General features: G+C 42.8%; 1 protein-coding gene across 38 annotated transcripts in view; it reads right to left on the bottom strand.

Moving 5' to 3' along the window:
- NEB (nebulin) overlaps positions 1–26,077 on the bottom strand; it is a 100,086-nt gene that overhangs the window by 52,868 nt on the left and 21,141 nt on the right. For 33 of the 38 annotated variants that reach the window (XM_063161506.1, XM_063161516.1, XM_063161527.1 and 30 more), the window contains 43 exons: positions 25,606–25,917; positions 25,208–25,411; positions 24,648–24,752; positions 24,199–24,306; positions 23,456–23,767; positions 22,936–23,139; positions 22,509–22,613; positions 22,314–22,421; positions 21,079–21,390; positions 20,540–20,743; positions 20,091–20,195; positions 19,891–19,998; positions 19,415–19,726; positions 18,552–18,755; positions 18,104–18,208; positions 17,909–18,016; positions 17,433–17,744; positions 16,747–16,950; positions 16,296–16,400; positions 16,096–16,203; positions 15,619–15,930; positions 15,148–15,351; positions 14,778–14,882; positions 13,989–14,096; positions 13,123–13,434; positions 12,494–12,697; positions 12,072–12,176; positions 11,505–11,612; positions 10,360–10,671; positions 9,745–9,948; positions 9,075–9,179; positions 8,498–8,605; positions 7,546–7,857; positions 6,879–7,082; positions 6,186–6,290; positions 5,901–6,008; positions 5,466–5,777; positions 2,255–2,458; positions 1,926–2,030; positions 1,354–1,458; positions 961–1,272; positions 552–656; positions 172–270 (listed from right to left, as the gene is read on the bottom strand). In XM_063161506.1, the coding sequence (XP_063017576.1) occupies positions 172–270; positions 552–656; positions 961–1,272; positions 1,354–1,458; positions 1,926–2,030; positions 2,255–2,458; positions 5,466–5,777; positions 5,901–6,008; positions 6,186–6,290; positions 6,879–7,082; positions 7,546–7,857; positions 8,498–8,605; positions 9,075–9,179; positions 9,745–9,948; positions 10,360–10,671; positions 11,505–11,612; positions 12,072–12,176; positions 12,494–12,697; positions 13,123–13,434; positions 13,989–14,096; positions 14,778–14,882; positions 15,148–15,351; positions 15,619–15,930; positions 16,096–16,203; positions 16,296–16,400; positions 16,747–16,950; positions 17,433–17,744; positions 17,909–18,016; positions 18,104–18,208; positions 18,552–18,755; positions 19,415–19,726; positions 19,891–19,998; positions 20,091–20,195; positions 20,540–20,743; positions 21,079–21,390; positions 22,314–22,421; positions 22,509–22,613; positions 22,936–23,139; positions 23,456–23,767; positions 24,199–24,306; positions 24,648–24,752; positions 25,208–25,411; positions 25,606–25,917 (7,803 nt within the window). The remainder of the gene's footprint in view (positions 1–171; positions 271–551; positions 657–960; positions 1,273–1,353; positions 1,459–1,925; positions 2,031–2,254; positions 2,459–5,465; positions 5,778–5,900; positions 6,009–6,185; positions 6,291–6,878; positions 7,083–7,545; positions 7,858–8,497; positions 8,606–9,074; positions 9,180–9,744; positions 9,949–10,359; positions 10,672–11,504; positions 11,613–12,071; positions 12,177–12,493; positions 12,698–13,122; positions 13,435–13,988; positions 14,097–14,777; positions 14,883–15,147; positions 15,352–15,618; positions 15,931–16,095; positions 16,204–16,295; positions 16,401–16,746; positions 16,951–17,432; positions 17,745–17,908; positions 18,017–18,103; positions 18,209–18,551; positions 18,756–19,414; positions 19,727–19,890; positions 19,999–20,090; positions 20,196–20,539; positions 20,744–21,078; positions 21,391–22,313; positions 22,422–22,508; positions 22,614–22,935; positions 23,140–23,455; positions 23,768–24,198; positions 24,307–24,647; positions 24,753–25,207; positions 25,412–25,605; positions 25,918–26,077) is intronic. The other 5 variants (XM_063161531.1, XM_063161533.1, XM_063161534.1 and 2 more) reach the window with 5 other exon arrangements.

The following is a 26,077-nucleotide window of genomic DNA, read 5'->3' as shown; positions in this document are numbered from 1 at the left end:
GACACAGAAAGAAATGACTGCCTTGTAGCACCCCCACAGAACTGGGAAAACACCATAATCTACACACAAAATAACAAACCAACCCCTGAATTGGCAAGGCTAGTAGACAAAGCACATTAAATACAGAATCACAGAAGTCAAATGTAGCCCAGACACTGAGAGCAAACTTACATCACTGAGGATTTCAGTGCTATTCTTTGCTGTGACATAATCAACTCTGTCAGCCACGGGAGTGAACGGGAGAGTTTCAGCTTTTGTGCGGTACTTCCTCTGTACAAGAAAGAGAAGAACAGATTACCCTGGAATATTTGATGCCTAATACAGCAATTGTGAATAAGACACACAAGACAAGGAAGTTCTCATGGAGAAAAACCTCTCCATACACAATGAATGTTGTGAAAATACTGCAGTTGCAGCATTTTTTTCAAATTTCAAAAATTTTTTTTCAAATTTTTCATTTGAAAAAAACCCTCATTGTTTAAACCATTTAAAGTACTTTGAGTGACAAATACCCCTGCAGAAAATTTTAGTATTGAAAAACATTTGGTTACCTCACTCAGGAGATCTCCAGCATATTTGACATGCTTGACTCCAAGGGAATCATTTGGCAACCATCCGATTCCCCGCAGCCATTCCAAATCAGCTTTATAAACAGCCTGGGAAAACAAAAGAGGGTCCATGCTCTTAGCAACACTTCCCTGGACAATCCAGCATGATTCAAAAAATAACAGAATTGAATGCAGTGGTTAAAAAGGGAGCAGCAGTTCCAACATGAGCACTACATCTGAATTTATCACCCTTCAACCATGGCAATTTATAAGTGGCCTAGACTTAGCAACTCTAACAAAGAGCAAGGTGAGCTCCCTGAATTCAGGAACAGATTCCCACCCCTTAGAGCTGAAGCAGGATGAGAGGAGGCAATACAGAACTAAGTTAGGGGGTGTTTTCAGGTGGACTTACATCACTCTGGAGGTCGTAGGCTTGCCTGGCATGGATCACATCGTTCTGGTCGGGGAGGCAGATCCACTGGTGCAGGTAGTGCCGGTATTCGGCGTCGCTCACCAGGGCCTGCCCGTGCTTGGCTGACACGATGGACACCATATCCACTGGCAGGTGGCACTGGGTCTTCTGCTTGGCAAAGTGCTTCTTGTACTCTCGTTCGCTCTGAACTTTGGCCACGTCCAGGGCAAACTGGATTTTGGAATCTCCCTTTGCATTCGGCACTCCCACGTAGTGTCCTTTCTGCTTCTCGTGCTCCAGCTTGTATTTGTACTGGGGGAAGAGCAGAGGTCACCATCAGTAACAGCTAGAAAGAGCTCTTGGAGCATGGGAGATGCCTCTTTTGGCACTTACATCACTGGCAATCTCTCTAGAAGCCTTGGCTGTCTTGATTGGAATGGCATCTGCTCTCAAATCGTAGCTCATCTTCAGCTCGTCCCAAGCTCCTTTATATTGTTTCTGAAGAGACAGATAAAACATCACACACATGCTGAATGCTCTGGCATTTGCCATTACAGAAACAGAGTTTCCAGCCATTTATTTGCTGAAATATAATGAAATTTTTTGAGCAGTACTCCTGCTCCAAACCATAAATGCAGCTGCCTCTGAAACATGCAACATCAGTTATACAACATATATAGCACAGAAGGGTGTTTGTAAAAGTGTAGAAAATATTTTTATGCCTTGGATTGTCATCCATTTTAATAAAATATTCCCTCAGTGGGGCATGATATTAATAATTTTTAAGTAGCTGAACATAAATGTTTATTTTTAAATGGCTGAATACTTTAAGGACATTCAGTAGAAGGAAGGGAATGCCACAAGCCCTGTATGAGGATAGATTTCAATGAGGTTCACAGAGATTCAATATCATAGAATGATATAATCCACATACTATTTTAGAGAAAACAGAATGATAAACATACCTGGCTGTAATTAACAGCATTAGCCTTGGCAAGGTTGATTTCAGGAGTGTCTGGCATGATGTGGATCATAGTCTTGTCCTTTTCCCAGGCTTCTTTATATTTTTGCTGTTAAAACAGTCATTTAATAATATCATCAGACTTATGGAATTTCACTTATCAATAACATAAAATCCCATCAATCTCTCCTGAACTATTATCTCTAAAGAGTAAAATGTTTGGAAAAGCGTTGAACTTAAAACACCACTGATCAGCTTTATGTTTTAGCACTGAGATTTCTCTTTAGCTGTAGTTTCTAGTGTGGAAGGAGCTTTGAGGAGGTTGGAACGTACAGCGCTGATCTGTTCAGCGTTGGTTTTGGCCAGAACAACATCTGGGGAATCCACAACACTGGTGTACTTCACGCTGTCAATGGGGGTCCGATACACGTTGTCACTCAGGAGATCCTGGGCATTCTTCACCCTCTTAATTTCTGGAGAGTCATTGGGCAACCACCCAATTCCACGGAGCCACTCTAGGTCTGACCTGTACACAGCCTGGGTGAGATGGTCAGAAAAGGAAAACATTGTTTAAAATGATTGTCTTAATTATTTTAACCTATGCAAAGCAGATTATGTTTTATAAACCTGGCTAGAGTCAGATAAATCCTTTCTATAGACAGGAGATGTTCAGTGTCATAAGTAAAATTAAATCTGGCCACAAGTTTTTAAGTAGTTCAGTTCTTAAACAACATATTCTAAACCTTGTAAGGAGAAACAACTGAAAGGAACTACAGTTAATGATGATGAATATTAAAAGCTTAGAAGACTGTTCCTGTCTCCTCCGAAACACTTCTTCCTCTAGTAATTTCAACAATTTGCAAGCCCTAACAAAAGCCCAAGCTGCCTACCAGGAAAACTGACAAACAGCAAGGAACAGGAACCTCACATCCAAAGTTTGTAATTGAAACAGTGGAAGAGGAACTGATAAGCAGCAAAGCCAGGTCAGGAAATCAGCTGCACTGGTCCTGCTTTGCATTCAGCTACTAAAACCTCTCACTGGCTACCTCATAGAGTTTTCTTCCAATTAAAGAAATTTCCAAGCTTGCTCAAGCAAACAGAAGTAACAAAAGCCACCTGATTCCAAGTCAGCCAACAGCTCTTACTCCTAAGTCCCATCAAAGCAAGAAAGACAAATCCTTCAGCCTCTCCAAATCAGATCTGTCCAAAAGCATTATGTAACACATTATCAACTAAAGTTTTACAATATTCAGAGATAAAACCAATGCTTTTTAAGGGTGCAAAAGAACACATAATAGCAGTAACAAACAATTGAAGAAAACAGTCTCAACGTAAATCTGTTGTGACTGCATAGCATTGAACAATCAGAATAAGGCCATAATCTATTGAATAATAAAACTACACATCTCTGTGGGTACTCACATCGCTCTGGAGGTCGTAGGCCTGCCGTGCGTGGATCACGTCGTTCTGGTCAGGAAGACAGGTCCATTGGTGCAGGTACTGCCTGTAGTCAACATCACTGACCAAGTTCTGGCACTCCTTGGCTGCCTGCACTGACAGGGCATCCACAGGGATGTGGATCTGGGTCTTGGAATCATTGTAGGCCTTCTTGTAGAGGCGGTCGTTCTGCAGGGCCATGGCGCGCGCGGCCTGCGCCAGCTTGGGGTCATCCTTGGCACTGGGGCACCCGATGTAGTGGCCTTTCTGCTTCTCGTGGGTTTCTTTGTACTTGTACTGGAAATGCAGAGAGAACAGAAGGTGTGTTGCTCACCTGGACACAGCCACCAGACTCAGGCTGCCAGCCTGAGCTGCACTCAGCCCTGCTGAGACACAGGCAGTGCATGAAGAGAAGGCTGTACCTCACTGGCAATGTCTCTGGAGGCCTTGGCTTGTTTGATGGGAATGGCATCTGCTCTTAGGTCGTAGCCTTTTGCCTTGACCTCATCCCAGGCTTTCTGATAATGTTTCTGCAAAGAAAATCACCTTTGTTAAACATAGTGAAATGCCTTCTCTGAAAACCTGCTTGCTGGGAATAACCAGCTTGGGAGTCCTGTTTGCTTCCTGTAACTGACACAGTGACAATAATGATCCTGGCAAGTGTCTCAACAGAAAGCTCATTACTTAAAGTAGGTGCAAGATTAAAACTCAAAGAGGCAGCAGAAATATTCCTGAAGACAGACCACTATGTCTGCAGACGCTAACAACTTCTCCATGGAATGTATTTGGCAGGTTTTGCCAAAGGGAGCAGAAGTTGTGTGGAATTGCACACTGAGCTTGGGAGTTTGTTCATGAACACACAACCTGTTGATAGGCTGAGAGGTAACAAAAAGCCTCTGGATGCAATTTCCTGCTTACAAGCACATTAGAAGGTGAGTTTGTGCACCACCATTTACAGCAAAAACTGGAAGAACAATTGCCAGCCTTCACTTTCTAACACTTCCCAAATATTTCATTTTATTCTCTTACATTGCTGATGTTGAGAGCATTGACTTTGGACTGCAGCATGACAGGAGTGTCTGAAGGGAGGGAAATCTGGGTCTTGTCTTTATCCCAGGCCTCACGATACAGACGCTGAGGAGAAAGGAAGAACAACGGCAATTCAGAATGATGAGAAAAAAAAAACACCGGGAAGAATTCTTCAGTAATTCCAACTTGCAAAACTTCATCATTCCCACCATAGAAACTCTACTCTCCACCAGAAAGAAATGAAATGTGAAGGGGAGCTTACATCACTGAGCTGCATGGCGTTCATCTTTGCCAGGACAACGTCCGGGGAGTCGGTGATACTGGTGAACTTCAGCTGCTCCGGCCGCGTGCGGTACAGGCGGTCGTTGAGGATCTCCTGGGCCTTCTTGGCTTTGACCACATCCACAGACCCTTCTGTCAGCCAGCCAATGCCTCGCAGCCATTCCAGGTCAGACTTGTACACGTTCTACAAACAAACCAAGGGTTACTGGCACTGCAGAGGTAACTCTTAGCCCAGAGAGCTGGTGCACTCTCAGTTCCTGGAGATGTTCAAGACCAGTCTGGATGAGGCTCTGAATAACCAGGCCTACAGGAAGATGTCCCTTGCCCATGGCAGAGGGTTGGAATAAGATGGTCTTTCCCAACCCACACCATTTTGGGATTCTGCAGCTGTAACTCTAAGTACAAGATTTTTTATAAGCCTTTCCCAAAATTATTCTACTCTTTACACAACAAGCAGCCAGTGATGCTCTGTTGTATCAGGTCCCTTCTAGACACAGCACTCCTGATTTGCACAGAAACAAAGATACTTTTAAGACACTGCATTCAAACTGGCGGCATGACCTGCAAGGAGTTTGAAAGCAAGCATTCTAGAGCAGACCAAGAAAACATGACTTCCTTATGAACTGCCCCAAATATTTCTGGCACCCAGGCTGAAATCCATTGGAAAGGATAAAATAAACATACCAGGACTGACTGCAGGCCCATGAACATGCATTTGAAAGTGTATCTTCCAGTCACTAACAAACAGAGCCTCACACAGCTGCCCTAAAGCTTTCCTACAGTGATTGTCACTCACGTCACTCTGCAGGTCGTAGGCCTGCCGTGCGTGGATCACGTCGTTCTGGTCAGGAAGGCAGGTCCACTGGTGCAGGTACTGCCTGTAGTCAATGTCACTGACCAGGGTCTGGCACTCCTTTGCTGCCTGCACTGACAGGGCATCCACAGGGATGTGGATCTGGGTCTTGGAATCATTGTAGGCCTTCTTGTAGAGGCGGTCGTTCTGCAGGGCCATGGCGTGCGCGGCCTGCGCCAGCTTGGGGTCATCCTTGGCACTGGGGCATCCGATGTAGTGGCCTTTCTGCTTCTCGTGGGTTTCTTTGTACTTGTACTGCAAACACAAAAAGAAGTGAACCTGGGATGGAGGTCCCATAATTTCCTATTGCTACTGATCACAAAAATGCATATCCTTGTTTTTAAGGGAACTGAAAATAAATGTAAAGGAAGAACATACATCACTCGCAATATCTCTTGATGCTTTTGCAGTTTTGATTGGAATTGCATCAGCTCTCATGTCATAACCCTTCTTTTTGGCATCTTCCCAGGCTTGTATATAAAGTTTCTACACAAGAGAAGACAGAAAATGGCATATCAATATTCTGAAAGATGGGATTTCTACATTTCATAATTGTCTCTTGAATTTTTCATGAATGTGTGTTTCAGAACATCTTTATGATTAAAGAAATGCTGACTTAACTCTGAATTTCCACTAGTTCAGTAAATTTTTGAATGTCCTTACTTTGCTAACGTTGGCTGCGTTGGCCTTTGCTAACAGAATGTCTGGTGTGTCAGGCATGACATGGATGGACTTCTTGTCTGCATCCCAGGCTTCCGTGTACAAGCGCTGCAAGAGAGGAAAACAGCCCTTAACAAAAAGTTCTTTATGAAAATATTTTACAATTACAATTATTTTACTAACTGCTGGGGGTAGTTCCAGTAAGCTGTAATACCCTGACACAGCAAAGTTTCTCTCTGAACAGTTCAACAAGGAAAACTTTGTCCTTCCTCATTATTTCTCAGGTTAAGCTGGTGCAGCAAATGATAGATTTTGGATTGTGGAGAAACAGCCATAGGAGGAAAAGTGTATTAATTATTCTGTATAAGTTGTTTGATCATGTTTGTTATAAAGGAGGAGGTACTTAGTGACTTTCACCCTCCAGATCTGAGATATCTTGCACAAGTTTCACATCCAGAGAACTTCAGGTATTTCCTCATCACTTGTTCATCATGAAGTATTATTCTTGGAAAAATCTGTGATTTCAGGGACTTTTGTCAGTAGATTTTTGCCAACTGCTCACTTCAGACTGAGCCCTGAGATAACAGCTTTCCTGTACAATGGCTGAATTTGGACATTAATTTTCTCTTAAATCCACAATTTTTTAAATTTTTCACCTCATGAACAAGTTCTACTGACTGGCAGTACCAGCCTCACCTTGTTCATGATCTCAGCATTTTGCTTGGCTAAGACCATGGCCAAGGAATCGGTCACGCTGGTGAATTTGATTTTGTCCGCAGGCTGCCGATACTTCCTGTCACTGAGGATTTCTCCAGCTTTCTTGGCTTTCTCAACCTCCAAGGAGCCAATAGGAACCCATCCAATGCCTCTCAGCCATTCCAGGTCTGATTTGTAAACAGCCTGAAAAAATTTGAAAGTTTGTTATATATGGGCAAGTGGGATCAAATATTAAAATTAATATAAACAAGCACATACAATATTAACAACTTGGTATGTTTCTGAGGATATGGTTCTGAAAACAATTGTTTTTGAAGATTTAGTAAAATAATTATTAAATAAGAGAAAGAAAAGAGGTATTGGAGCACAATGCTAGTATCAGAGTAACACTCAAATTATACCTCAGGTTAAGGACTGAAAAAAATAGGATAAAACATGAATTTGAAGAAAGAATTGAAAGAATGAAAGAATGAAAACATTTCAACAAGTCTGATGCAAGCGACTAGAGGCTTATTATCCATATTCTAAAAATTAGATTGTGCAAGACTTAATTCCGTATTACAGAATTATTGTATTACAGAATTACTGAGTTACAGAAATGCTGTGTTACAGAAATGCTGTGTTACAAATTTAAGGATTTGCTCACATCACTCTGCAGGTCGTAGGCTTGCTTGGCGTGGATCACATCATTCTGGTCGGGCAGACAGATCCACTGGTGCAGGTAGTGCCGGTAGTCGGCGTCGCTCACCAGCTGCTGGCATTTCTTGGCCAACACAATTCCCAGCATGTCCACGGGGCTGCTGAACCTTGTCTTGGACTTCTCAAAATCCTTCTTGTACTCCCTGTCACTCTGGATCTTGGCCACGTGCATTGACCACATCATCTTGGGGTCATCCTCAATGTTCCTGGCCCCAATGTGGTGGCCCAGCTGCTTCCGATACCCTTCCTTGTACTTGTACTGCAGGAAAAAAAATCCATATATATATTTATATATTTTATCCTTTTGTAAGACAAAGCATTTAAATAGATTTCTTGGTAGAAAAACACAGAGCACTAAAATCTGTTATCCTCTGTCTCTTAGTGATATTGCCTAATCCTTGAAACAAAACCTGTCCCAGTTATTGCAGAGTTTTTTCCAGCTTTTGTGTTTTGCATTTCAATGTGACACTGAAACAGAATTATTTCTTTCCTCCAGAAAAGATAAGCATTTAAACTTTTAGAATTTATTTACTTACATATCTCTTTTGGGGACAGATTTTAAAGGACTTCCTATTTTGAATCAGAAATTATCTTGAAAAACTCTAGGATAAATTCCTACATCTTTTTGTTCATCCTACTTTAACATCCATGAAGAGCAATGGGGGGCATATAAATAATCTTCATATTATTATATTTGTTCATTAATGTGATACATAACTCATACAAAAATTACTGGGTATCCATTTTTTTGTGCACTTGAGGAATGTGGTAGATTCACTACGAAAACAGATTTCTATGTTATCTATTTTGTGAAATGTGACATTAGCAAATAAGTGAACAAAGATTCTGATTCTCTTCCATTACCAAATCCATAGAGAATGAGAACAAAGCCTGCTCACCTCACTGGCAATCTCCCTGGAGGCTTTGGCAGACTGAATGGGAATGGCATCAAACCGCAAATCATAGCCCTTCTTCTTTGACTCCTCCAAGGCCAGCTTGTACATTTTCTGTGAGAAAGAGTCACATGTGATTTTAAAAAAACAAAATTCAAAATTGCATTTCAGTTCAGCACAACTAGGCAGTAGAACAAATGGAGTCTCTAAACAATATTGTTCATCTTCAGACAATTTAAATACTGTTCTGTAGGAAAAAAAATTTTCAAAGACCTTGGAATTTTATTGTAGACGTTTGGAAAATGGAAATCATTTAGGGAAGGCAAAGATGGGAACATTTAAAAAGCTAAACTACCTGTTTCCACAACTTGCTTTAGAAATGATTTCTCATTTATGGGGGATAATATATTCTAAAAGAATTTTTTTTTTTTTGTGGAAGAATAGCTCTGATTTCAGCTCTGGAAATGGCCATGTATGAAAATAAACAACTTGACAATATTTTACCATTAACACAAAATCAAAGGTGATGAAAATTGTACTTATGAGAAACCCTTTAACTGCCTCAGATTTCAGCTGCACTCACCTCACTGTAGTTCACTCGGTTCTGTTTGGCCAGCAGGATTTCTGGGGTGTCAGGCATGACATGAATCGAGGTCTTGTCTTTGTTCCAAGCTTCAGTGTACAAACGCTAAAAAATAAAAGAGGAAGAGATTTATATGACATTCCAAACTAGGTTAATACCTCAATAAACATGGAAAACACATTAACTAAAATGATAGGAAACTGGTCTAGGGGAAATTGTCCCATCCCATGGCAGAAGGTTAGAACAAAATGATCTTTAATGTACCTTCTAACCCAAACCTTATTATGACGCTATGAAATACAGCATGGATATACAGTTATGTGTTAATATGGTAAAAATAACATTAAAAAATGAGAATTAATATGAGGGAGTTCAAAAACATTAAGGAAACTGCCACATTGCTTCAGAATAATGAATAAAGCAAAGAACTATTAGTGCCCAATGCACACACACCCCAAGGAAAATATTTAAATGTAAAATGCAGAATATTACACAAATTTGAGTCTTCCATGAGCTCATCTTAGAGTTTTGAGTGAAATACCAAGAGCACAAGGATTAAAATGCATCATGCTTGAACTGCAGCATGGCTTGTGGTCAGATGATTCACAGTCCTGTCTCCAGGGCTGAGCCAGACACCTCTGATGTGTCACCCAGAGGGATCAGGACTCACCTTGTTCATGATGTCTGCATTCTGCTTGGCCAACACCATCTCCAGGGAATCCGTGACACTGGTGAACTTGATGGTGTCTGGATGCTGGCGGTAAATTTTGTCACTCAGGATCTCCCCTGCTCTCTTGGCTTTCTCAACTTCCAAAGAACCAATTGGGACCCAGCCAACACCCCGTAGCCATTCCAGGTCAGATTTGTAGCAGTTCTGTTACAATAAAAAAAAAATTATACAATTTAATAAAATAACAATCATAATGTATGTCACACAGTGCATCTTTTCAAAGGGAAAACACCTTCCTATCAGCTCTTCATTCAAACAAATTCAAAGCTGTAAAGAAAATTGTGGAAAAAATTACAGCATTTCATCTACATTAAGGGTGAAACCATTATCCAGCATTCACAGAACGGTAAATGATAAATAGTCCAAATCCTTGCAAGATTTCATTTAAATATCAGTTAGTTGGTATAACCTCTAGGAGATCTGAGCATCAATTAACTGTGAAACTTAAAAAGAAATCTCAAAATGTTGGTTCTACCACATCCGAACAAGATGGCCTGATACAATTATGTAAAATACACTAATTTCTCAGCAAAAATCAAATGTCAGAGAACTCACATCACTCTGGAGCTCGTAGGCTTGCTTGGCGTGGATCACGTCGTTCTGATCAGGCAGACAGATCCACTGGTGCAGGTAGTGCCGGTAGTCGGCGTCGCTCACCAGCTGCTGGCATTTCTTGGCCAACACAATTCCCAGCATGTCCACAGGGCTGCTGAACCTTGTCTTGGACTTCTCAAAGTCCTTCTTGTACTCCCTGTCACTCTGGATCTTGGCCACGTGCATTGACCACATCATCTTGGGGTCATCCTCAATGTTCCTGGCCCCAATGTGGTGGCCCAGCTGCTTCCGATACCCTTCCTTGTACTTGTACTGAAACAGAAAAGATTTAAAGTTACTTGGTGTATTGAAAAATTAATAAATAGTTCTAGCAGTTTAACATACTCATTAGTTTGTGAAGATAAAAATATTATACAAGCCTTTCTACTCTGGGATTAATTTTCATTTAAGAAACTTTTTTATTAGATATAATTACCTGAGACCTTTTATACAAAACGCTTTCAATTCACTAAATATTTAATGCCACATTCTAACAAGTTTGGTACTTCACATTCTTTTACTACTAAGATGAAATTGTAAATATTAACTTACTTAAATCTTTTTGAAAACTCCTTGACTAAGACCATATGATTTTCTCTGTATACAAAGAGTTGAAATATCAAACTTGAGCATAAAAATCTGTTATCATTCATCTCAAGTGATGCTGCCTTACCTGAAGCACAAGCTATCATAGTCATTATATAGTTTAATCCAGTTTTTATGTTCAGACATCTTGAATTTCCTTATGACACTTGAACAGAAATATTGTTTGAATCAGAAATTAACCTGACAATCTCTATCATTGGTTCATACACCTTTTTGATCATGCTGCTTGAATATCCATGGACATCAACAGAAGTATTGCAGGGGGCATGTTAATAATCTTCACATTATTATATTTCTTTATTTTTGTGATATATTCCTCATGATAAAAATACTGGCTCCCCCTTTCTTCCATACACTAAAGGCAATGTAGTGGAATCATTACAAAGAATCATTATGAAAATATATTTCTATATTATCTATTCTATGAAGTATGACAGTAGCAAGCCTTATGATTATTTCCACTCCCAGAACCATAGAGAAATGAGAACAAGGCCTCTCACCTCACTGGCAATCTCCCTGGAGGCTTTGGCAGACTGAATGGGAATGGCATCAAATCGCAAATCATAGCCCTTCTTCTTTGACTCCTCCAAAGCCAGTTTGTACATTTTCTGTGAGAAAAAAAATCACAATCTAGTTTCAAAAACAAAATTGCATTTCAGTTGAGCACATCGGAGTATTCAAGTCCCTAAAGAATAATGTTGATTTTCAGGGATCTTAAACATCTTCAGCCCAGCTCTACATTCACTGGAAAATAAAAAACTGCAGATTTCAAAGACCTTGTAATTTTATTGTAGATGCTTGGAAAATAGAAATCATTTAGGGAAGGCAAAGCAAAACTAGTTATTTTCATACATTGCTGTAGAAATTATTTCTAGTTTATGTGGGATAATATATTTCAATAGCCCAATTAGATATCCAGGAGTTCAATTTCTGGAACAACTCTGATTTCAAACCATTTGTGAAAAGAAAAAACCTGGCAATATTTTACCATTAGCTAAAAGTCAGGGATGACAACAGCATACATGTCAGAAGTACAATTAATTGTCTCAGATTTCAGCTGCACTCACCTCACTGTAGTTCACTCGGTTCTGTTTGGCCAGCAGGATTTCTGGGGTGTCAGGCATGACATGAATCGAGGTCTTGTCTTTGTTCCAAGCTTCAGTGTACAAACGCTAGAAAAGAAAACAGGAACAGATTGATATGGCATTCAAAATCAGATTAATATCTCAATAATCAGGGAAAACATAGACCATACCAGATAAAAATATAGGAAATGTAACAGGGATAATCAGTTAGGCCATTAGGAAGAGATAGTATTAACAAAAGGAGGATTGACTTGTGGAAATGTAGCAACACTTAAACAACACCACATTGATTAAGGAGAAGGAATAAACCAATGACCATTGCTTGTGGTCAGATCATTCACAGTCCTGTCTCCAGGGCTGAGCCAGACACCTCTGATGTGTCACCCAGAGGGATCAGGACTCACCTTGTTCATGATGTCTGCATTCTGCTTGGCCAACACCATCTCCAGGGAATCCGTGACACTGGTGAACTTGATGGTGTCTGGATGCTGGCGGTAAATTTTGTCACTCAGGATCTCCCCTGCTCTCTTGGCTTTCTCAACTTCCAAAGAACCAATTGGGACCCAGCCAACACCCCGTAGCCATTCCAGGTCAGATTTGTAGCAGTTCTTTTAAAAAATAGGAAAAAAATCACCCACACAGGTTATTCTATCAATAACAATAATGCAACTTATAGTGAATAGTTCACCAATAAGTAACCTCACTATCAACAATTAATTGAAATAAATTCAAAGCACAAGATGAAATATAAAAGTAAAAAAAACAAGAGCATTTCCACTGCATTAAGGGTGAAACCATTATCCAATTTTCACAGAATGGTAAACGATAGATAGCAATTCTGGAGGTAGAGGATTTCATTGAAGCACCAATTAGTTAACACATCCTGTTGGAGAGCTCAGTTTCAATCAGCCAAAAAAATTTAAAAAGAAATCTAAAAATGTTGGTTCTATCACATCAGAACAAGATGGCCTGATACAATTATGCAAAATATCAAATACATTCCTCAGCAAAACTTAAATGTCAGAGAACTCACATCACTCTGGAGCTCGTAGGCTTGCTTGGCGTGGATCACGTCGTTCTGGTCGGGCAGACAGATCCACTGGTGCAGGTAGTGCCGGTAGTCGGCGTCGCTCACCAGCTGCTGGCATTTCTTGGCCAACACCACTCCCAGCATGTCCACGGGGCTGCTGAACCTTGTCTTGGACTTCTCAAAGTCCTTCTTGTACTCCCTGTCACTCTGGATCTTGGCCACGTGCATGGACCACATCATCTTGGGGTCATCCTCGATGTTCCTGGCCCCAATGTGGTGGCCCAGCTGTTTGCGGTACCCTTCCTTGTACTTGTACTGAAACACAAACCAAAATATTACATTTCTGTATCACCTATAAATATCAGTTACTCATAGTAAATATTTCTAACAATAACCTTTCCAAATTTATCTATAATCTACCATTAAACCCCCCCCCCAAACATTCAAATCAATTCTCATGCTAATAATATTCTAGGACTAAAGTTTTTTGCTATTTGAGTTAGAACCCTAAACAGAAATTTTTTATCATTTTCCTTTTTGAAGAAATGTGCTTTACTAATATTAGTAAGAAATAATCCTGGTCTTATTAAATGCACTTAATCCTTACTATGTATAATGATACACATACTGTAAATACTTATCTACACATATAGGGTTATTAGCTATACAACTATCATGAAAGCAGCATTATATTGTTTTTATAATTATCAACATTTATTTTTTTAAACATACATGATAATTTACTTGCAAAAATCTATTACTTAAGGCCACAGCTTAACTGCAGTGCCTTTTCGAGGATCCAGCTGATAATTTTCAGGTTTCAGAGGAGAGATGTCAACATAGAAAGAAACAAAAAGTTAGATTCTTACATCACTGGCAATTTGCCTGGATGCTTTGGCTGCTTGGATGGGGATGGCATCAGCTCTCAAATCATAGCCTTTCTTCTTTGAATCTTCCATGGCCTGCCTGTATTGTTTCTAGATGAAGAATTAAACAATGGGACTCAGGTAAGTTCCATATGTTATATTCTATGCAAAACAAATTGCTTGGAAGTAGATCTAATAATTGTATTTAGATTTATTACACCCAGTTTTATCTACCTTTAACTCAAAATCTCAGATCAGTAGCTGATACAAATTCATGTCAAAGGAAGACCTTTGCTAAATACACTTGTTAATTAATTTTTATTTTAGTGTTTTAAATGATGTAACACTGACTGCAATTTCGAGCTAAACTTTTCTTCCATACAAATGGAGTAAAACTTTTTAAAACCTCTGACATGGCTTACTGATGTGAACACGTTTGCCTAAAATAATGTTGAACACCGGCATCACACCTTTTCAGAATTACACTAGTAATTACCTTTCTGGTATTAATTTTTGCATTCCCAACATTATGCACACTGGCAGAAACGACTCCCCAAAAATTCAGGGGAAACACACAACTTGTGGGGGATTTATAGAATTTCTTCTCACCAGTGCTCACTGTTCTATGTATGCACTACTACAAATACACAAACAATATTTTTAAATGACAATTTTTTTGATAAATATGAGAGTTACTTAAGGAAACTGATAGTGCCACCTCTAGGAGGTTTACCAGAACATTCCTGATCCAGCCATTTGCAGCAGTTACATTTGAAGAGCTCCCACACTCACCAGACTGTAGTTCTTCTTATTCTCTCTTGCCAGTGTGATTTCAGGCGTGTCAGGCATGATGTGGATTTGTGTCTTGTCTTTATCCCAGGCCTCAGTGTACAAACGCTGCAGGAGAAACACAGCAGAGTATTTGGAGACATTCACAATTGATAATTGTGACAAATTAACTTAGTAATTCTCAAGGAAGATATTATTAAATCAGCTCTTGATGAAAACAAGTTTCCCATTGATTACCAAAAACAGAACTTATATTTTTACAGCCTTACAGTGGTGAAATCTCACAGCACAGACACAGGTCTGTGGCCCCAGTCCTGTCTCAGGGGTTTAGGCAGACATTGTTGATGAGCTACCTGATTAAATCCAGACTCACCTTGTTCATGGTGTCTGCATTCTGCTTGGCCAACACCATTGGGAGAGAATCTGGGATGCTGGTGAACTTGATGGTGTCTGGGTGCTGGCGGTAAATTTTGTCACTCAGGATCTCTCCTGCCTTCTTGGCCTTCTCAACTTCCAAGGAACCAATTGGGACCCAGCCAATGCCCCGCAGCCACTCAAGGTCAGATTTGTAGCAGTTCTGTTACAAAATATAAAGGCAGCACTTAAAAATTTCCCACTTTATATGTTAATCAGCATTTAAATAGATTCAAATTTCCTACTATGAAGGTTGATATGGAGCTAATTCTGATGTTTAGCTGTACATAAACCTTCATAATGCCCTTACATTCAGATTACTTCACTCCGCAAAAGTGAAAAGATACTGTATGAGAGCAACTACTCTAGTTTATATTCCAAGGAAATTACAAACATTTCAGTAGACCAGAGCTTATCAGCAAGTACTCACATCACTCTGGAGCTCATAGGCTTGCTTAGCATGGATGACATCATTCTGGTCTGGCAGACAAGTCCACTGGTGCAGGTAGTGTCGGTAGTCGGCATCACTGACCAGCTCCTGGCATTTCTTGGCCAACACCACTCCCAGCATGTCCACGGGGCTGCTGAACCTTGTCTTGGACTTCTCAAAGTCCTTCTTGTACTCCCTGTCACTCTGGATCTTGGCCACGTGCATTGACCACATCATCTTGGGATCATCCTCAATGTTCCTGGCCCCAATGTGGTGGCCCAGCTGTTTGCGATACCCTTCCTTGTACTTGTACTGCGGACAAAAAAATTGTTCACTGAGTGTTAGCTTTGGGTTTTTATATGACCCCAGAAGCCTCTGGTACCACCTCCAGAAAACATAGCAGCTGAAGCCACCGAGAATTTAAAGTGAGAAAAGAATCACTCCCAGTGTGTGCCACAAGGGCTGCTGTGCACTCACATCACTGGCAATGTCCCGGGAAGCTTTGGCAGACTTGATGGGAATGGCATCTGCCCGCATGTCGTAGCCCTTCTTCTTCTCCTCCTCCATCGCCTGCTTGTACAGTTTCTGCAACAGACACCACCAGGCCCTCAGACAACGCTGCTGCCCAGACACAGCAGCACCCAGGGACACACACTGCACTACCAACAACCACCCACCTCGCTGAAGTTCACTTTGTTCTGCTGGGCCAGCAGGATCCCAGGGGTGTCTGGCATGATGTGAATGCTGGTTTTGTCCTTCTCCCAGGCTGAGATGTACGAGCGCTGCAAACGAGGAGCACAGAGGGAGATAAGGTCACTCAGGTTTAGGGAAACAAACTCAATGAGAAAATCAGCTCTGTGAACCATATAAAGAGGCCTCTACTTTGAACTGACCCCAAAACCCCTGCCCATTACCCAAAACTTTCTAATGCTTCACCCTTTTCCACAATGTGCCCCATTACAGCTCCAACCAGGGAAACAAAAATTTAATCTCATACAAGGACTACAAATCCATGGCAAGAGGGATTGCCTCCCCTTGCACAACCTGGGTGGTGGAAGGACATAAAACAGCACCCTGACAAGGTAAGGTGCTCATTGTCTTCAGGATGCAAACACAAGGAAATCTCACTTGGTCCATGATTTGGGAGTTGTGCTTTGCCAGCACCATGGGCATTGAGTCAGGAAGGCTGGTGAATTTGATGGTGTCTGGGTGCTGACGATACTTCTTGTCACTCAGGATCTCACTCGCCCTCTTGTTCTTCTCAGCATCCAATGATCCAATTGGGGACCAGCCAATGCCCCTCAGCCACTGCAGGTCAGACTTGTAGACGTTCTGGAAGGACAGGAAAGGACACAAAGCAACTTAGCAAATTCCTTACTCCAAGCAACCTCATCACCTACCATGGGAAGCTCCACTTAATGGAACATGTTCCACTAGGTCAACCCAGCAGCTTGCGCCACAAAAGTGACTCTGGATAAGCTCAGGTCCCAAAACCCTGTCTCTCTGCCCCTGCAACATCACAAGAGGCTACCAAGCAATCCACAAATCTTCTACCTATACCTTCTCGATATTGCCAGTAAAGTCCTACACCATTTCTAAATCTGCATCTGGTAGAGACATTGGAGGAGCCTTTTTATATCATATCCTAAGGCACTTCACACCACTCTCAGCTGCATAATTTTTTACCTCTGCAAACTCTTGGTTCTCCAGAAAAAAAAGGATTTTAATTCCTTTGACTTTCCTACACCACACAGACTTCCTCAAAAAGAATAAACAAAGCAAGGCTGTGACACAGACAATAAGGAACAACTCACATCACTCTGCAGGTCATACACTGTCTTGGCATGGACAACGTCGTTCTGGTCCGGCAGGCACGTCCAGCGGTGCAGAGGGTGCCGGTAGTCGGCGTCGCTCACCAGCTCCTGGCACTTCTTGGCCAACACCACTCCCAGCATGTCCACGGGGCTGCTGAAGTGGGTTTTGGACTTCTCAAAGGCTTTCTTGTACTCCCTGTCACTCTGGATCTTGGCCACATGCATTGACCACATCATCTTGGGGTCATCCTCAATGTTCCTGGCCCCAATGTGGTGGCCCAGCTGTTTGCGATACCCTTCCTTGTACTTGTACTGTGGACAAAAAAATGTTCACTGAGTGTTAGCTTTGGGTTTTTATATGACCCCAGAAGCCTCTGGTACCACCTCCAGAAAACATAGCAGCTGAAGCCACAGAGAATTTAAAGTGAGAAAAGAATCACTCCCAGTGTGTGCCACAAGGGCTGTTGTGCACTCACATCACTGGCAATGTCCCGGGAAGCTTTGGCAGACTTGATGGGAATGGCATCTGCCCGCATGTCATAGCCCTTCTTCTTCTCCTCCTCCATCGCCTGCTTGTACAGTTTCTGCAACAGACACCACCAGGCCCTCAGACAACGCTGGGGGCACAGCAGCACCCAGGCACACACACTGCAGCCCCAACAACCACCCACCTCGCTGAAGTTCACTTTGTTCTGCTGGGCCAGCAGGATCCCAGGGGTGTCTGGCATGATGTGAATGCTGGTTTTGTCCTTCTCCCAGGCTGAGATGTACGAGCGCTGCAAACGACAGGAAACAAGAGCACACAGGTTTAGGGAAACAAACTCAATGAGAAAATCAGCTCTGTGAACCATATAAAGAGTCCTCTACTTTGAACTGACTCAGGACCCCCTGCCCTTTCCCCAAACCTTTCTAATGCTTCACTCTTTTCTTTTCCACACTGTACCTCTTTACTGCTTCAACCACACAAAAAAAGAGTTTTATCTCAAACAAGGAACATAAATCCCTAAGGCAAGAGGGATTTTCCCCTTGCATAACCTGGGCCTTGGAAGGACAGAGAACAACATCCTGAGAAAGGAACCTGCTCATTCCCTTCAGAATGCAAACAGAAAGAAATCTTACTTGGTCCATGATTTGGGAGTTGTGCTTTGCCAGCACCATGGGCATTGAGTCAGGAAGGCTGGTGAATTTGATGGTGTCTGGGTGCTGACGATACTTCTTGTCACTCAGGATCTCACTCGCCCTCTTGTTCTTCTCAGCATCCAATGATCCAATTGGGGACCAGCCAATGCCCCTCAGCCACTGCAGGTCAGACTTGTACACATTCTGGAAGGACAGGAAAGCACACAAGCAACTTAGCAAATTCTTCACTCCAAGCAACCTCATCTCCTACCACAGTATGCTCTACCAAATGGTACATGTTTCCCTGGGTCAACCCACCAGACACCAAGACTGGGACTCCCATGAAGATCAGCGCCCCACACCTGGCTCCCCACTCCTGCAACAGCACAAGTACCCACCAAAGAATTCACCACCCATCCTCTCTATCATCTCAGTATCCCAGCAAAGACCTTCTCTATTTGACATTCTATAGGTGGCAGAGGCATGACGGGTGCGTTACATCACCCAGGACCCTCTGTACCATGTACCTTCACACAGAGCTTGCCGCTGCCACTCTTGGCCCTCCAAAGGCAAATATTTTACCCTGCTGCCCTTCCCCTGCCTTACTGTACTAAAGGTCTCAGCCACAACTCTCCCCATAAAATGTTCATGGCAAGAAAGGGTTCTTCTGTGGTCATGAAGCACGACCCCACACAAACATCATCACTGAATGTCCACGTCAAGAAGTGTCACAACACAATATCAGTTCCTCAGAATCAGACAAGAATTATTGTTCCAACAAGAACCTCTTCCAGCAGAGGAACAGAATACAAGAAGACAAGAGAGAGTTACGTTTGCAACACAGCCAGCAAAGAACAACTCACATCACTCTGCAGGTCATACACTGTCTTGGCATGGACAACATCATTCTGGTCCGGCAGGCACGTCCAGCGGTGCAGAGGGTGCCGGTAGTCGGCATCACTGACCAGCTCCTGGCACTTCTTGGCCAACACCACTCCCAGCATGTCCACGGGGCTGCTGAAGTTGGTCTTGGACTTCTCAAAGGCTTTCTTGTACTCCCTGTCACTCTGGATCTTGGCCACGTGCATCGACCACATCATCTTGGGATCATCCTCGATGTTCCTGGCCCCAATGTGGTGGCCCAGCTGTTTGCGATACCCTTCCTTGTACTTGTACTGCGGACAAAAAAATGTTCACTGAGTGTTAGCTTTGGGTTTTTTATGTGAACAAGACCCCACCAGGACCACCTCCAGAAAACATAGCAGCTGAAGCCACAGAGAATTTAAAGTGAGAAAAGAATCACTCCCAGTGTGTGCCACAAGGGCTGCTGTGCACTCACATCACTGGCAATGTCCCGGGAAGCTTTGGCAGACTTGATGGGAATGGCATCTGCCCGCATGTCGTAGCCCTTCTTCTTCTCCTCCTCCATCGCCTGCTTGTACAGTTTCTGCAACAGACACCACCAGGCCCTCAGAAAACGCTGCTGCCCAGACACAGCAGCACCCAGGGACACACACTGCACTACCAACAACCACCCACCTCGCTGAAGTTCACTTTGTTCTGCTGGGCCAGCAGGATCCCAGGGGTGTCTGGCATGATGTGAATGCTGGTTTTGTCCTTCTCCCAGGCTGAGATGTACGAGCGCTGCAAACGAGGAGCACAGAGGGAGATAAGGTCACTCAGGTTTAGGGAAACAAACTCAATGAGAAAATCACGTCCACAAACCAAAGGAAGGAGCCTGTAATTTGCACTGACCCAGTAAGACCTTTGCTATCCCCAAACCTTTCTAATAGTTCAACCATTTTTTTCCACACTGTAGTTCATTACATCTCCAAAAGAGTGCTTTATCTCAAACAAGAAACATAAATCCCCGAGACAAGTGGATGCAGTATTCCCCCCTGAATAACCCAGGCCATGGAAGGACAGATAACATCCTGAGAAAGGAAGGTGCTCATTGCCTTCAGGAAGTAAACACAAGGAAATCTCACATGGTCCATGATTTGGGAGTTGTGCTTTGCCAGCACCATGGGCATCGAGTCAGGAAGGCTGGTGAATTTGATGGTGTCTGGGTGCTGACGATACTTCTTGTCACTCAGGATCTCACTCGCCCTCTTGTTCTTCTCAACGTCCAATGATCCAATTGGGGACCAGCCAATGCCCCTCAGCCACTGCAGATCAGACTTGTACACATTCTGGAAGGAGAGGAGAGGAAAAAACCAGCTTAGCAACCTCCTCACTCCAAGCAACATCATCTCCTACCATGGGAAGCTCCTCCTTAATGGAGCACATTCCACTGGGTCAACCCACCAGCCAACCATTCAGTGGCTGTACCCATCTCCTACCCATCATCATGGCTCTTCATACCATTTTCATCTGCACCCAAGACTTGCCAAAGCTTGGTTCTTCAGAAGATAAGGTTTTCAGTCTGTTGCCCATCCCCTGCCACACAGGCCCCTCCTTCAAAACTAGAACAGAACCCAGGACAGACAACCCAAGGCTGTCACTCAGCCAGTAAAGAACAACTCACATCACTCTGCAGGTCGTACACTGTCTTGGCATGGACAACATCGTTCTGGTCTGGCAGACACGTCCAGCGGTGCAGAGGGTGCCGGTAATCGGCATCACTGACCAGCTCCTGGCACTTCTTGGCCAACACCACTCCCAGCATGTCCACGGGGCTGCTGAAGTTGGTCTTGGACTTCTCAAAGGCTTTCTTGTACTCCCTGTCACTCTGGATCTTGGCCACATGCATCGACCACATCATCTTGGGGTCATCCTCGATGTTCCTGGCCCCAATGTGGTGGCCCAGTTGTTTGCGATACCCTTCCTTGTACTTGTACTGCAGGAAAAAACAGTATGCACTGACTATTATTTTAATTTTTACCACATTCCTAGCAACCGCTGTGGCATCACCTCCAGCCAATTTATCAGCTGAAACCACAGAGAATTTAGAGTGTGAAAGTGTTCAGCTGATGACCTACAGTGTACAGCTAGAAAAGGATCCACACAACATCCTTCTGATAAATCCCACATTTTCCAAGATTCTCCCTGGCCTATATATTTAGAGCTACTGGTCTGTAACTGAGACGAAGTAAAATCGCTAAATCATTAAAGCTATACCAAAGACCTGAAGTTCAATATCCCCTACATAAAAATAATTTACCAATCTTCAGCACAATGGCCAAATCAACTCTTACTGAAACTACTGAGGGAATAAAAGATAACTACATAGAGACTTCTGGGAAAATTAAATAAAGACAGCAAACACATGCAGCAATGCAATTTTGTATTAATAACTAAGAATAAAAAAATTGGGCTTTTTTATGCAGCTTTCATCTTTAAATGAAAACTGGGTTTGGGTTTTCTTTCCTCATGCACAGCTCAGCTGTATAGCTGCAGAGTCAGGGCCATGCAGAAGGGCAGTGCTGAGGGCAGCCCAACACCTCAGAACTCCAGGCTGTTGCACAAGGAGATGGACTCACAACCCCAGGAGGGACCCTGCTTTGAGCTCCAGCAATCACCCAACTCCCACAGCTACCCTTCCACAACATCTAGGCCTTCCCTGGCAACAGTGCACATTCATAACTTGCAGGGACAGGTACAGGTGGACAGTATGAACAAAAACTTTGATGAACAACTGAAGGGCAGTGACAGCTAATGGATTTGTCGCCTCCATTTGGCTCAGTTGCAAACCCTGAGTTCAGGTGCCAGCACGTGGCATCCGTGTGAAAGTGTGTGCCACAAGGGCTGTTGTGCACTCACATCACTGGCAATGTCCCGGGAAGCTTTGGCAGACTTGATGGGAATGGCATCTGCCCGCATGTCGTAGCCCTTCTTCTTCTCCTCCTCCATCGCCTGCTTGTACAGTTTCTGCAACAGACACCACCAGGCCCTCAGACAACGCTGGGGGCACAGCAGCACCCAGGGACACACACTGCACCACCAACAACCACCCACCTCGCTGAAGTTCACTTTGTTCTGCTGGGCCAGCAGGATCCCAGGGGTGTCTGGCATGATGTGAATGCTGGTTTTGTCCTTCTCCCAAGCTGAGATGTATGAGCGCTGCAAACGACAGGAAACAAGAGCACACAGGGTTAGGAAACAAACTCAACGAGAACATCAGCTCCACGAACCAAAGTGTCACTTTGCACTGACTCAGAAACTCATGCCCTTTCTCAAGCTTCACCCTTTTCCACACTGTACCCCACTACTGCTCCAACCACAAAAAAAGAGTGCTTTATCTCAAACAAGGAACATAAATCCCTGAGACAAGAGGATGCAATATCTCCCCCTGAATCACCCAGGCCATGGAAGGACAGAGAACAACATCCTGGGAAAGGAAGATGCTCATTGCCTTCAAGATGCAAACACAAGGAAATCTCACTTGGTCCATGATTTTGGAGTTGTGCTTTGCCAGCACCATGGGCATTGAGTCAGGAAGGCTGGTGAATTTGATGGTGTCTGGGTGCTGACGATACTTCTTGTCACTCAGGATCTCACTCGCCCTCTTGTTCTTCTCGACGTCCAGTGATCCAATTGGGGACCAGCCAATGCCCCTCAGCCACTGCAGGTCAGACTTGTACACGTTCTGGAAGGACAGGAGAGGAAAAATCCACCTCAGCAACTTCCTCACTCCAAGAAATCCCAACTGCTACCAATGGATGTTCTCCTGAATGGAACATGTTCCACTGGGTCAACCCACCAGCCACCCATTCAGTGGCTGTACCCATCTCCTATGGTCTCCCCTGCCCTCAGCGTTTGTCTTTCCCAACTGCTGGCTCTCCAGAAGAAAAAACTTCATTCCATTGCCCTTTCCCGCCCACACCGGCCCCTCCTTCAAAACTAGAACAGAACCCAGGACAGACAACCCAAGGCTGTCACTCAGCCAGTAAAGAACAACTCACATCACTCTGCAGGTCGTACACTGTCTTGGCATGGACAACATCGTTCTGGTCCGGCAGACACGTCCAGCGATGCAGAGGGTGCCGGTAATCGGCATCACTGACCAGCTCCTGGCACTTCTTGGCCAACACCACTCCCAGCATGTCCACGGGGCTGCTGAACCTTGTCTTGGACTTCTCAAAGTCCTTCTTGTACTCCCTGTCACTCTGGATCTTGGCCACATGCATGGACCACATCATCTTGGGGTCATCCTCGATGTTCCTGGCCCCAATGTGGTGGCCCAGCTGTTTTCTGTATGCAGTTTTGTATTTGTACTAATTGAACACAGAAACAACAATTAACACTTCTTTCCAAGCTGCCATTTCAGTTTCTCTCTTGTTAATACAGTAGTTAATAATTTTGAATCTAACGTATTTTAACTTGCTTCTGTTTTTCCCCAAAGTTCTTCGCATTTGTTATAACATCCAGGAGATATTATGGGATTCTTCATGGTTATATACTATCATCTTTATATTGTATTTCATTTTTATTACATTTAATTATATCTAATTTTTATTATATTTATTTTTTATTGTATTTAATTTAATTAGCTTTACATCATTAAGAATTATACAAACTTTTAGGCGGGCAGCAACACACCAGTGTTAAAATTTTATATATCTCTTCCTGTTAAATAGAAATTATTTTTCTCCAAGAGTAACTGCCCCCTCTGTGCCCCATTCTGATTTTCCTTCAGCAGACCCACCTCGCTGGCTATGTCTCGGGATGCCTTGGCTGCCTGGAGGGGGATGGCATCAGGAGGGAGGTCGTAGCCTTTCTTCTTCAGCTCTTCATATCCTACCTTGTAACGTTTCTGTTAGAGAAAGATTCAAAGGAATTAATGAAGATAAAACTCTCTAGAGTTTTTCAATACTACAACTTTCCACCTCTGACTATTGAAGAGAAAGCATGGGTTTCCAAACACAGTTTACTTAATTAAATTAAACTCCATACCTTTCTATTAATGACAGGTGTTTTGTGCCCTTGGATATACAATATTTTAAAATTACAATTTAAATGTTTTCAAATTGTTTCTTTAAAGATCAAAATTTTCTTTTAGCAAATACACTAATCTGAATTATTCCCATAACTTTCTGTAGAGGTGAGTAATACAACCCTGCAATTCTCTATACTCAGTTTGAAATGCAAACTTACATCACTTGTGTTAATCAAGTTTGATTTAGCCAACAAAATTTCAGGAGTATCAGGCATGATGTGAACCTTAGTCTTGTCCTTGTTCCAAGCTTCCCTGTAGAGTATCTGAAAGAGACACAAGCAAAAACCTAGTCTGATCCAAGATTCACCTGCACAGCAGTAATTTCAGTTCACCTTTTCTCTAAATTAGCAAAGAAAAGATATACTAAGCAAGAATTAGGGATGTAAACGAAATAAGATAGGAAAATCAAATAATACGACATCTTACTGAAATACAACCTTTTTTCTTCTTTACATCCATGTAATGCCATGGAAACAGCATTAAAACAATACATTTACATACTGTCTATTAAAGGTCTTATTTGCAGTTATACTGAGTAAATTATCAGCGCTCAAGATCTTCATCTTCTGAACAAGGCACAAAGAGCAGTGAAGTCCTGAATATAAACACCTGCTATCTGGATATATAAGAGCATGTTCTGAACCAGGGATTCTTTGTAAAATGTATGTGAACATATTCATTTATTGAATCCCACATTCTGTCTCTAGAAGCAACTTACATCACTCCTATTTTTGGCATTAGATTTTGCCAAAACAACATCCATGGCATCTGGGATACTTGTGAACTTAATTGTGTCTGGGTGCTGCCTGTACTTCTTGTCACTCAGTATTTCAGAAGCTTTCTTGTTCTTTTCAGCTTCCAGAGATCCCAAAGGACTCCATCCAATGCCTCTGAGCCACTGCAGATCTGACTTATACAGGTTCTGTTAAGGGTGAAAATCAAAACCACAGCAGATTATTTCACTGTTCATTGATTAAACTCCATGAAAAGTCAAACTGGCAGTTTAGCTCCAATCTGATCTATACTGATATCCAAAGAGAGTCATCAAAGATGCTTTCCACTCAGCAGTAATTATTTTACATGGAAATAAGTGAATTAAACGCCAAGGGAGCTTACATCACTCTGCAGCTCGTTGACCCTCCTTGCCTCGGTGACATCGACCTGGTCTGGCAGACAAGTCCAGCGGTGCAGTATGTGTTTGTAGTCCACATCACTGACCAGCTCCTGACACTTCTTGGCCAGAAGGAAGCCCAGCATATCCACAGGCATATTAAACTTGGTCTTCCACTTTTCAAAGTCTTTCTTGTACTCCCTCTCACTCTGCATTTTAGCTACTTGCATGGACCACAACATCTTGGGGTCATCCTGCAGGCTGCGGAACCCGATGTGATGTCCCTGCTGCTTGCGGTATCCTTCTTTGTACTTGAACTGCAACGGCAAAGGTGGCACCACTCAAACCACAGGGACAAACATGTAAGTGATAAAACACCAATGTATTCCCTCATCTTAGTGTTCCTCATGAAATTACCCCTGGAAGTGTCCAAGGCCAGGTTGGGTGAGGCTTGGAGCAACCTGAGATAGCGGAGTG

This window comes from Melospiza melodia, chromosome 8, assembly GCF_035770615.1.
Source record: "Melospiza melodia melodia isolate bMelMel2 chromosome 8, bMelMel2.pri, whole genome shotgun sequence".
Taxonomy (NCBI): domain Eukaryota; kingdom Metazoa; phylum Chordata; class Aves; order Passeriformes; family Passerellidae; genus Melospiza; species Melospiza melodia.
The sequence above is the reverse complement of the archived record's forward strand: the minus strand, read 5'-3'. Positions and strand labels throughout refer to the sequence as shown.